This window comes from Stegostoma tigrinum, chromosome 5 (genome assembly GCF_030684315.1).
Source record: "Stegostoma tigrinum isolate sSteTig4 chromosome 5, sSteTig4.hap1, whole genome shotgun sequence".
In the NCBI taxonomy this organism is placed as follows: Eukaryota; Metazoa; Chordata; class Chondrichthyes; order Orectolobiformes; family Stegostomatidae; genus Stegostoma; species Stegostoma tigrinum.
The window spans coordinates 72,332,204-72,345,492 of NC_081358.1; the positions used below are offsets into that span (position 1 = coordinate 72,332,204).

General features: G+C 37.4%; 1 protein-coding gene across 1 annotated transcript in view; it reads left to right on the top strand.

Moving 5' to 3' along the window:
• Positions 1-13,289, top strand: part of prkdc (protein kinase, DNA-activated, catalytic subunit) — a 210,313-nt gene that overhangs the window by 130,822 nt on the left and 66,202 nt on the right. The window contains exons 53-58 of the mRNA XM_048528582.2: positions 2,966-3,090; positions 4,689-4,838; positions 6,703-6,876; positions 10,851-10,949; positions 11,101-11,311; positions 12,122-12,311. Coding sequence (XP_048384539.2) covers positions 2,966-3,090; positions 4,689-4,838; positions 6,703-6,876; positions 10,851-10,949; positions 11,101-11,311; positions 12,122-12,311 — 949 coding nt within the window. The remainder of the gene's footprint in view (positions 1-2,965; positions 3,091-4,688; positions 4,839-6,702; positions 6,877-10,850; positions 10,950-11,100; positions 11,312-12,121; positions 12,312-13,289) is intronic.

A 13,289-nucleotide genomic window follows, 5' to 3' on the forward strand; every position in this document is an offset into this window, starting at 1 on the left:
AAACTAGATGTTCGTAGTTTGATCGCTATTTTCTCAGTAAACATGGAGATGGGGGAGACTTCTGATACTTTTCTACTTGCTAAGTTTTTTGTATCTTTTATTGATAAAGTATGGAATTATACATTGGAATTGTTTCAAGGCCATTACCTAGTGCCTTACAGCTTCCGATGTAATTTCACTGCCGATTTAGTTCCCAGCCCACTCCTCCCTTTAAATGGGAGGAGCCAGATTTCAATTTTTTTCTTTCCCCCAAGGGGCTGATGAGCAAGTTTCAAAAGGACAGCACAATACTATATGTGGATTTCAAGGAGGCGAGCAATAAAAATGACCATAAAAGAGCTGTGCAGCAGATTTTATCATAAAACTTTATTTGCCTTTTCATTTAGGAAGCAGAGCTGAGGTGAGACTGACTAGGTCCCACGTCCTGATCACCTAGAACAGGATGTGAGGATCAAGGAGGCACTAAATCTATAAGTTTAATGAACATTGACCTGGCTTTTGCTTCTCAAAACATATACTGTGAGCTATCCTGGGCAATGTTTGTACAGAAGTGGGCTTTGCATGAGGGTTACCTTCCAACATGGGTTTTCTTCCATTCCTACTTGCTTTATGGATTTTTTTTTTTGTGGATGGAACAGGAAGAGATGCGAGGGTCTGTGTGTGTTAGCTCACTGTCAGTCTCATGGTCACAAAATCTCTCTTGAGTCCCTATGTCCCTCACTCCTTCCTTCATAGACTCACATCTTCACAGATTCTGTTCTCCAAACCCCTCAATCCTTCCCTTTCTGACTCTCTTGGTCCTTACCTCCCTCCCTCATGGATTTTGTTACTCTTTCCTTCTGCGTAAACTCTGTCATGCTCCCCATTACAAACTGTGTCACTCATCCCTCCCTCAGATTCATTTCTTTTATCACATGCCTTATCACTCAATCTGTCTCTTACATGTTCCCTCCCTTCTTCACATTCACTCACCCCTTTCTCACAGACTCACTTCCAACCCTACTAGACACAGCCACTCAGTCCCTCAGGGTTTCTCACTCCTTTGCAAACTTACCCCCTCCCTCAAAACTTACTGTCTGACATGCTGAAATCTTGCTCATCGACTGACTCACTTGTACCCTCAAGTTCACTGTCAGGATGGTGCCTGTGACATCTATGACAGATTGTGCGTTGGACTCTTCAGTCACATCTAAGTTCATATTTTGTTTGCAAGTAAGTCATACTTGACCACGAGGGACTGCCTAAGAAGAACAGTAAAATTGCATGTACTTTGAATTGCGAGCCTCTTCTACTGTTGACAATGTAGCAGTGTCAACAAGATGGAATTTTTATTGGTTTTATTTTGAGTAATTTTACGTCACATTTTTTGACCATCTTTAGCTAATCCTTTAGATCTGGACAGACAAAATTTAAATGAATTCCTTAAACTTAGAATTAAACGGCTCGGTCTGTATTTCTCCCCTCCTTATAACACAATAGCCCTAATATTGATTAAGAACTGTGTGTGGTCAAGCTTGGGTCGATTCCAGACTGAGGGGTTGGAAGAAGACCCTACATCACAGGGAATTTAGAATTCTTCTCAATTTTGACATAAGACATAGTTATAACAATTGTTGTCCATTTTCTGTCTGACAGGTAGAGGTGTTGACAGATTGAGTAGCTGCTGGCAGAAATGGGCATCTGTATGGAACAAAAGAGATGAGGAGTGAGCAACGAGGTTTTGGATTTGGTTGTTAGGGAGCGAGTCCATTGTGAAAGGAAGTGAATGAGAGATCTGAGTATTGGGAGAGGTGGGGATTGTAGCAATTGTGGGGAAAAGAGACTGCAGTCGGCAGAGGGAAGGCTGAAGCTTTGGGTATGGAATTAGGGTTAAGAGTTTAGTATAAGCTGTGCAGTTCTTTCTGGCCTACAAGAAATGCTGTAAAAAGAAAACTTATCTTCACATATACGTTTTATTGCTCAGTTCCCTGATCATTAGAAAGCCTACACTGGAGCTGTTAGAATTAAATCAGCTTCCCCCTTGCACTGTGGGAACTTAGAATCAGAGAATCCCTACAGTGTAGAAAGAGGCCATTCAGCCAGTTGAGTCTGCATTGACCCTCCGAACTGCATCCCACCCAGACCCTGCTCCTCCACTCTATCCCTCCCATCCCGCATTTACTGTGGCCAATCCACCTAGCCTGCACATCCTTGGACACTATGGGACAAGTTAGCATGGCCAGTCTACCTAACCTGCACAACTTTGGACTGCAGGAAGAAACTGGAGCACCCAGTGGATACCCGCATAGACACAGGGAGAACATGCAAACCCCACACAGTTACCCAAAGCTGGAATAGAACCCGGATCCCTAACAACTGTGCCACTGTGCCATGATGATTTTAAAAATATGAATGAAATGTCTTGTATTTCCATCATGAGAGTAACACTCTTTGTAATTTGCCACCATTAAAGTGCACACCTTTTTTTTTCTTTTAAACCCATTCCCTCCTTTGTGTCATGATGTTATTGTCAGTCTAATCTATAAATTTAAGTAAGTTGCCTTGAAAATAGCAGCCTCTCAGCAGTTTCAATACAATTCCCATTACTCATCAGCGCTTGATAATCCAGAAACACTCGTTAAAAAGAAGTTAAAGAAACAGTAGCCACCCAAACAGAGAAGTAACTCAACAATAATCTCAAAACAATAGTTCCTGAACTCCTCGCTGAGCATGTCATTAAGTCAATCAGAGTTCAGGCGAAAAGTTATCAATCTCTGTTTTTCTATCTTCAGTTTGCTGCCAGACCTGCTTTCCAGCATTTTCAGTGTTCATAGCATTTTGCCTTTTTATTCAGTTTTGAAGTTGTTCCTTTTCTGAAAAGTAATTTTCTACTTTTATTCTAGTGCAGTTCTTGTAATTTTCTTTGTCCACCTATTGGTTTACAATTCCGCAGAGCTTAATACTTTGATTTATTTTTATTTTGCAGCCAATGGATTTTGCTGTTCATGATTTGGTTGTTAAGGAATTACAGCAACTTCACAACACAAAGGAAGACAAGTTTATTGTGTGTTTGAGCAAGATTGCAAAACACTTCCCACCTTTTGCTGACAGGTAATAATTAAAACCTTGTAATGCATCTTGTCACAACCTGACAACATGGATCCTACTTTCCTGATTCAGAGAATCAAGTGCAGCAGTTGTTCCAGCTAGTTTAACTTAAATGGTAAATTGATTTAGTAGGCATGAATACTGAACCAGTTAGCCCACTTGAAACACTTTGGTTTCACTCAATCTTTTCTTTTCAAGATTTGAATCCGTTTCTATATTACGGGGTGAGTAAATTAATGCTAAAGGCATGTGGAGACCTTGTTTCTATTGCCCTTTCAAGTTTTAGATTACTTTTGTATCCATTATGCTGGAAGATGCATCAAAATTTTTCTGCATTTGAATTCCATTGGCATGACATAGCATTTCCAGGTAAAGGTTCAGAAGAATGCAGAGTGAGGTTTCCTTTACATTGTTCTACCTTCACCACAATATCCCTCAGTCACAGCTTCTGAACAGTTTACTTAATCATGCCAACATACTCTGAGTATTTGTCCAATTGTTTCAAAGGTATGGAGTCCTCTAAAATTCCATTCACTTAGGAACCTTAGATATGTTATCTTTAACCCTCTAGAATGAGACATAAACCCACTAGTTTCTGAATCAGACACAATCTCATAGCCGAATATTACATTGACTATGGACTTGCAATGAATTATGGACTCTAACCTCCAGAAATGTTTCAATAAACTAATAATTGAAAGACTCTGAAAAATGTCATCTTATTAAATCATCAGACCATTAGCAATGTTTACAATAAAGTCATGTCCCATTGTGGTTTCAGTTGCTGTAAATTTAGTGCTCACTTTTGTGAGAATTAAATTTGTTCAGCACTGATTTTATGCTGGGCTCAATTAGTTGCTTTATCCATGAGAATTAGAGAGGATACATATGAAAAATGCTCAAGTCTGCAGTGAGCATTGGATGATTGTCAGTTGAATGGGGTAAATAGCCTTACCTTATGTTTTATTTTCTTAGCAAAAATAACGAGTCTGTATGCATTTGCAGCGGATAGATGGATTTTTCTATTCCTGGAAATGGCATACTTGAAGGTGGGAAGGTAACAATTAGGCAGGGTATTGGTGTAACAGAACCTTGCTGTCATTCCATCTCTGTGGAATCAGTTTCTCAGCCAGAAGACCTTTGGTCACACTTTCCAATTCAGTGCCACTTGAAGCATGTTTCTCTATGCTCTTATGTTCAATGAATAATCAGAAGGAACTCATGTTTTCTGTCATATTGGTCCTCATTTAGTTATTCTGCGTTTATTTTAGAAATAGTAGAGGACTCCCATCTCAGTAGTGCTGCAAGTTGATACTGTTAATAAATTTCAAACTATTAAATGGAGAAGGAGCTGCAAGGTCTTATTTCTGATGTTTGTCAGATCACATTTGTTCAGCTAAAGGAGAATTATGCAACCTTGTGGTGGTATTCCAACCACAAATCTGAATTAATCTCTTATTGATCATGTCTGTCTGATGACATGATGAAAGACCAATTTTGCTTTGTCAACCAGTGTAATGGAGTATTTGATTTTAAATGGACATTGAATTTTTTCCTACTGTTTGAAGTTCTAAAGTGCTGTGTAATTATTTATTTTCAAGGTTTATGAACGCAGCATTTTTCCTATTACCAAAGCTATATGGCGTTCTAAAAACACACTGCCTCGAGGTAGTGATGTATAGGGCAGAGGAAATCCCTGACATCCACCTTCACCTGAAGAGCAAGGATTTTGTACAGATCATGAGTCATAGGTAAGCAGGTGAACTATATTGGTTCAGTGATGTGAAAATCTATTTTCTGTTTCTTCGGCTACTAATCTAATTCAAGTTATGTTCTCTTTTTCTGATATTCTGGCACAAATGCATTTTCACTTCTTTCCAGTTCGCCAAGTTTGTGCTAGTTTACCCTGGGTGATTAACCTGTTCTCTGCCTCTGTCAATATACCTCTTAAACCAGTACAAGGAATTACATTAGAATGGCTCAGAATAACTTCAGTTAATCTCTCCTCATTCGGAGCAAAGTACCTAGTGCCGTAGTCATATTGTTCCTCTAAGTTTTATTATGGTTGCAGACTGCCACTGGGGATTTTTTAGCCTTAACGCATGTCATACTAACATAGCATTTTGTCCTGCATTAGCACATTCTCTGCATTACATATTGTTTCCCCATTGTAATAATAACTGTACTGTAAAAGTACTTGATGACTGTAAAGTATCTTGAGACATCTACTGACTCTGAAATGCACTAAGTAAATGCAAGCCTGTTTATTTCACAATATTTTTGGATGTTATTTCATGGCAGAAATGGTTCAAGGTTGTTCACATGTCTGTCAATGCATGTTGCATAGGTATTGAGAATTTTATCTTGCAGGCACTCACTGTTGTGGACTTAATCCTCAGTGAAGTCTGATAAATCTGATACCAAAATTTTTTAAATATCTACAATCTTACTTTTGATATCACTGACTATTTGAAATGGATTCCTGCTGACTTACTAAGTAGAAGTAGCACTGTCCTTTCTGTATGTAAATTTTAACTTTAAAGTTTCATTTTTCATACTCATACAGCACTGAAATAGACCCTTCAGCTCAACTTGTCATGTACCTGTCCAAATGTCTTTTAAATGTTGTAATTGCACTTGTCTGTATTTTTTTTCCTGTAAAATGTTGTAGTGAACTTTTGTTTTCGTAAAATATTATGCAACTGAAAATGTTTTCAACTGAAAAGGACGACATGCATGTACTTCAGTATCATTTCAGAGCATTGAGATTCCTGTGCTGATTAATGATGGTTAAAGAGTTGTTGTTTGAAAATTATAGCCAGTTTATCTTGTAGCTTAGTGTAAATGTGCCACCCCCAATGAAATGGATTCAAGCCAGATGAGTGTACCTGTCAGTAATATAAACAAGAAGTGCTACAGAAACTCAGCAGGTTAGGCAGCATCTGTGGAGAGGAAAAACAGAACTTAGAGTTTCAAAAATTTCAAGTCTAGTATTACTGTTTTGGAACTGAATAGATCTCCCTCTCCGTTTTGAATTAGCTGATCTCATCTAATGCAAGTGGAGGAGCACTGCACCCTTCGGGGAAAATTAGACAATTTGCTTGGTTTTCAGACCCTGATTATGTCTTCAGAGTGTGCAGATGCTTGGTGATTACACATTGTGTTTGGCTATGGTGTCCCTCAGTTACTGAACAGTTTACTTCTCTTTATTCATTCACGGAATGAGGGCCTTGCTGGCTAAGCAGCATTTGTTGCCTATCCCCAATTGCTCAGAAGACAGTTAAGTATCAACCACATTGCTATGGGTCTGGAGTCACATGTAGACCAGACCAGGTAAGGATGGCAGTTTCCTTTCCTAAAGGACATGAGCGAACCAAATGATTTTTTTTCAACAATTGACAATGGATTCATGGTCATCATTAGATAATTTAGTAGGAATGATTAATATTTATGGAGGCAAGTCAGCCCTATTCTAAACTTACTTGACTGAAGGAAGCATTCAATTAAATATTTTGAGATTTGTTGCACTTCAGTAATTTTTTTTATGTTTTGTTTCATTTTGCATGGTGATTTGGATAAAAATGTTACAAAGTCTACTCTCTTTCTCCTTATAAGGGATGAAGACCGACAGAGGGTCTGTTTGGACATTATATATAGGATTAAAGCCAAATTAAAGGCAGCAGAACTGAAAGACCTGCTACATTCAGTGGTGGCTTTCATTTCTCATCCATCTCCTGTTTGTCGAGAGAGAATGTACGATATTCTGATGTGGATATATGATAATTACAGGTATGAAATTAATAACAAAAATTATTCCAAGATTAAGAAAATCTAGATAATTTAGTAGGAATGATTAATATTTATGGAGGCAATTCAGCCCTATTGTAAACTTACTTGACTGATGAAAGCATTCAATTGAATATTTTGTGATTTGTTGCACTTCAGTAATTTTTTTAATATTTTATTTCATTTTTTTGAACATTTGCTTTTATAACAATATTATTCACTGATTAGCAGGTTACGCTTAAGTTAAATATCTGTATTTGTCCGTGTCCATTCTTCCAGTTTGTATTTATTTTGCATAATTTTCACTTTCTAGTCAGCATATGCAGCAAAAGAAAATATTTTAAAACCAAAATCATTAAAAGCACCAACTGATTGATCAGTTATTGTTGCAAAACCCTGCAAGATGTTTCCCCAAATGATATGTACACCTCTCTCTGGACCCGCTGCTGAGTACTGCGTCAGTGTTGAGTTTGGAAATATATGCATTTCTACTGGGAATGTCATTTTCTGTTTGCAAGTTATGTATGTTATTGCACATTTTTGCTACTTGTATATATGTATGAGGGAGGAAGAGGCTGGCTATTGTACTTGTATTTCTTCTTCCATTCTTCCACGCCTGTCAATGTACAATAATTAACAGTGGCACGATTATGATTTTGCAACACATACTGATTTGAAAGAAACATTCTTCATTTGATCTGATGACAAACTGTGTGAAATACATATGAGAGTTTCAACACAGTTTTTTTTATACAATATTGAGTGTGCACTGAAAACATCTAGACGAGAAAATTTATAAACCGTTTTTAGACGCAAGGCTTAGAAAAAAAGATTGGAGATTGGAATTTGAAAGTTTTCAGCATAGTCACTCAGCTCATGAGATGACTTTTGATGTCCTGCTTTGAGTCTTGTGGCAGATAACAATGGAGATGTTGGCACTAAGTCAAGCATAAGGTGCTTCGGTGGTTTCCTTTGTTGAGAACTAAATGAGGTAGACATCTTGGCTAATATTCCTTCGTTTAGGCTTTGCTGAATTGTTCACCCAAATGAGAGGTGTGACATTCCAGAAGAATCATGAGTTAGCTTTTGTCCTGATATCTAGACCAGTTCTAGTTTTTCCAGTTGATCTTCATAAATTGAAATCCTCATCTCTGGAGCACTGTCATAAATTTCTTCTCCGTTCTTCAATACTTTCACATGCTTTTTAAAGTACATTGTTTGAAACTGGATGCAGTAGTCTAGCTGAGGGCAAACTACAGTCTTTATGTAAGTTCAGTGTAACCTCCTTGCTCCTCCACTCTATGCCCCTATTAATAAAACTCCAGGATATAATTTGCTTTATTAACTGCTCTCAATCTGTCTACTCACAACTAATGCCTTCTGCACACCAACACTCATATCCCTCTGTTCGGTACACACTTTCAAGTTGTACCCTTTGTTTAATATTGTCTCTCCATGTTCTTCCTTTTGAAATGTATCAGCGCACACTTCTCCATATTAACTTTATCACCTGACCACTCACTGCACCAAATTGCCTGCAACTTTTGACATTCTACATTATCATCCTACTTTTACACAGCTTTCAACTGTTGTATCATCTTCAAGTTCTGAAATTTTGCCCTTTGCACCAAAACCTAGATCACTATGTATATTAGGAAAAACAAAAGCCCCAACATTGACGTTCCCTGGCCCAAAAAACATCCTGTAACCATTACCCTTAGTCAACTTTGTATCCACATTGCTTCTGCCCATTTTGTTCCATGAACTCTAACTTTGCTTGCAAGCCTGTTGTGCAGTTCTGCATCAAATGCATTCTGGAAGTCTGTGCTCACAACATCAACATCATAGTCCTCACAAGCTTTTTTGTTTGTTATCTCTTCAGATTACTACCGTAAGTTAGTTAATTCTGATTTTCCTTAAGAAATCTATGCTTGCTCACAGTAATTAACTCTGATTTGTCAAGTTTTGAAATCACCAAAGCCAACCTGATTGATCTGTAGTAACTTGGTTTATCCTTGCATGATTTTTTGAACAAGGGTATGATGTGCAGTTCTCCAATCATTTCGCAGCACCCCTGAGTTACAGAAGACTGAAAAATTATGTCCAGTGCCTCTACAATGTACATCGTCACTTTGCTCTGTCCAAAGATGCATCTCGTTCACTCCTGGTGCCTTGTTAATTATAAGTACAAAAAACTTATCTAAATAACCACCTCCTTCACCCTATCTACCTGGGATTCCAATTTCAAGGAAGTATGCACCAGCACCCCTAAGTCTCTTTGTTCAGTAGCACATCCCCACGGCCCTACCATTAATGGTATAAGTCCTGCATAAGTGTACTTTTTCTTTGTCATCCCTCAATGAACAATCGCTCTCATCTGCATCCTGAACTAGAACCTAGATGGAAAATAGGATGCACTTAGAACTTCTGTGCGATTTTCCGAAGTATTTTTTGACTGCTTGCTCATCTCCTATCACCGCTGTCCTGACGTTCTCTTATGCTATTGAGGGACAATATCAAATAACGTGTTATTCGTGTAACTCTCCATCTCAGATGCATCACAATGGCACAGTGATACCAGCTGCTTTTTTAAAATCTCTTCTGCACCCGCTGTAATGTCTTCACATCATTGTCAAAGTATGGTTCTCCAAATTAGAAATAAAACCACATTTAATGTAACTTCCTTGCTTTTGTACTCTGTGCTGTTCATAAAGTTTGAATACTATACGCTTTATTAATTGTTCTCCCTGTCCTGCCACTTTCAGTAATTTTTACACATAAACATCCAGTACTCCTGCAACCCTTTAGAATTGTACACTTTATATTCTCTGTTCTTTGAACCAAAATGAATCACCTAACCTCTTCACTGCATTAAATTTCCACTCACCAACTTAAGCACTTTTGAAGTTCTGCACTATCCTCTTTATGGTTCATATTAATTGCGCACTTAAGGGCTTCAGTTAGGTCACAGGCAGGCAGCCCACTCAAAACCTTACCTGATGCACATAGAAATGAAGGATCTTCATTCGATGGCACACATTTTTAGAGTTCACCCTCTGCTTTCCTGTTATGGATGGCATGTGAAATCCAGCCTGTGGTGTGTTTCAGGGTTGTTAATAATGTAGAGTAGTAATTGAAATAAGCCAAGAGAATGTAGAGGTACATAGACAAAATGCTGAAAGTACTGGAAATGCAAAATAAAAACAGAAAATACTGGAAATACACACCATGTAATGGAGCACCTATGAAGAGGGAAACAGAGTTAATGTTTCATCTGAACTGTTTTCATTGACACATTATTGACCAGAAATATTAACTTGATGTTTCCCTCCACTAATGCTCCCAGATTTGTTGAGTATTTACAGCATTTTTTATTCTTACTTAATGAATGTTGAGGTGCACTGGAGTACCCAGAATAATATTTCACAGTAAATCAGATCTATTAGGACCACAGCAATTAAACTTTAATTAATAAAAGTGGATTTTAACCAGATTTAGTGAAATAACATGTTTTAGGGTGATGTTAGTTGTGAAGTGTAAAATAGGCAAGCATGATTTGTCAAGTGATAATTTCTCACCTTTGTGTTTTTCCTCTGTCTTAATCAGAAAACTAAATTGGTTGAAATTTTTGATGCTTCCGGCAAAAAAAATTGATTCAAACTCAATGTATTCCAAAGTGCAAATGAAAACATAGTTGTGAGCTGAAAGTTTGCTCCCAAGTTAATGCTGAAGTATTAACTTTATTCTTTCAGTTTTCCAATTTATACCTAAGATATTTTACTTAGGCACCTTTGTACATGGTATGGTACAGTGGCAACTTTGCATCTTTTCACTGTGCCCATGTATCCCTGTACTTGAGTCCATGTGACAATAAAACCTAACTCTGATTCTATTCTACAGAAAGTTACCAGGTGAAAAATGTTCCATTTATTCTGTATATTGAGGCAAATGCAGTAAATCACATTCCCTCTCTACAGAGATCCGGAAAGTCAATCTGATCCTGACTCCAGAGAAATATACACACAAACAAGCGATACATTACTTCAGGGATTGACTGATGAAAATCCTGCACTACAGTATGTAACTAATCAGTTACTTATTAACTTGGAAGGGAGCTGAATCGTTTATAATGATTCTGTAGAATGTTGTCAGCAATAGTAATAATTTTTGAAATATTGATTTTTGTTTTGAAAGCAAGATTTTTTGAAGTGAGTGCTTTCTTTTCAGATTGTATGTTAGAAACTTTTGGAGTCATGAAAATAGACTTCCAACAGGCACCCTTGACAGAATGATGGCCAGTCTTGGATCATTGTACTGCAACAAGATAGAGACCCAATACCTCAGTATAGCCACCAATGTGCTATTGGAAATGACGAGTCGCAGCCCTGACTACAGCCGCGAGATGTTTGAATATCCTCTATCTGAATGCAAATTTCAAGTAAATACAGGAGGCTTGTTTGCTGTGTTACCTTAACTGTTCATCTGTAATTTTACAGATATAGATGTAATTACATTTTATGAAGTCTATAAATGCATTATTATTACAATAAAACTCTGTAGACTTAAAAGTTAACCTATTTTATAAACTGAGAAACAAAAGTAGAAATTGCTGGCTGCATCTGTGGGAAGAAAGCAGAGTTAATGTTTAGAGTCCGATGACTGTTCTGTTTGAATGAGTTTTGCCAGCAAATTCTGGTTTTGTTTTAGATCTCCAGCATCCGCAGTTTTGTTTTAGCCGTAAACTCAGAAAAATATTTTTAAAATGCCAGTTTCCTTATATTTGCCATGTGTATGAGTGATATGGGCAAATTAATTGCTGACCATTTTTTATTTGCATATCACTAATCAACCAGTTCAATTTTTTGTTAAAGCTTGACTAGATTTTTTAAAACGTGACTCTGGCTAAATTTACTGGGACCAGCTGCTTTATTGTGTTTCTTCTTAGCATTATGTTACAGGAAATCCATGACGTCCCACTTAATGAGAGGAACATCATGGCCACCTGCATATTCCTCAAGCTTGTTCTAAAACCTATGATAAATTAATTCAACCATTTGTTGTCACATGCTTACATGGTGCTTTGCAGCTGACCCTGTTGCTCCCAAGATTGCTATCTTTTATCTTTGTTTTCAGAAATGTGTCTAAAATCATTACTAGGGAAACTTTGTTCAAGTTTAAATTTTTATCTCACTTTGCAAGTGTTATTTATCGCATGTTATTGTTCTGCAAACTGCTCATTTTTGTTCAGGATTATTGCGTCGATTCAAGTTGGCATCAACGTAGTAGAATTCTTACTCCTTTGTTTGTGGAAACTCAAGCTCCAGCAGGCAGTATTAGAAGCCCATCACAAGAAGCATCAGCTGCAGATCAAAGCACAATAGGTGGCCAGATTAGAGCCACCCTAACCCATTATGAATTTACACCAACTCAGAGTTCTGGTAAGTTACTCTTGTTTTATAAAATTTTACCCCAAGAGACTGGCTATAATCCAAAAAAAAGTGACTTTAAGTCTCACCACTGAAAAATTTGAAAAACATAAATGTTTTTATTCAGTCCCACACCAATGTGGTCAACACAACTTTTCTCCAAAGACAACAAGTCAGCCACTCTGTTAGCTCAAGCCTATCTTCAAAGGGAAACTAAGTATTGGCGATAAACTCCCACCTTGCCAGCATATCATTGTACAAAAAAACTGTGACTAATGTGGTCTGGTTGTCTGTTTCACCATTCATAAGGTTAAAATCCAAATGCCTTTTTAACTTGCTTTCTCAACGTTTGAACTTGACAGACCCTGTACAGAATTATTGACTTTTGAAATACTGTCTGTAGTTTTGTTCTCCTTACCAGTTGAAGGATATTCTTGCAAGGAGTTTCCTTGGAGGCAAGGTAACATAGTTTCATTGGTCTGAATCCTGGGCTGAGGGGATTGTCTCATGAGGACTGTTTGAATGGAGTGGATGATGTCTATATTTTCTAGGATTGAGAAAAAATGAGAAGTGATCTAATTGAGTCACGTAAAATTCTAAAAGGCCTTGATAAAATAGATGCTGGGAGAATATTTTTTCCCAAGTGAGGAATCAAGATCTAGGGTTCATGGTCTCAGAAGAAGAGGTAAGCCTTTTAGGACTGAGACAAATGTCTTCACTTAATGAATTGTAAATCTTGGAATTTTCTACTTGAGAGGTCTATGGATACCCCATTAGTAAATCTATTCAGATTGATCTATGTTTGTATACAAAGCAAATGAACAGATATGAGGCCAGTATGGGAAAAATTATTTGAGTTAGAAATTCATACATGATCTCTATTGATTAGTGAAGCAAGTTCAAGGTGCAAATGCCCAATATTTCTTATTTTTTAAGAGTTTCTAACTTACCGATAGTTGAATTCAGTCTGAGAAATGCCTAGATTTGTCC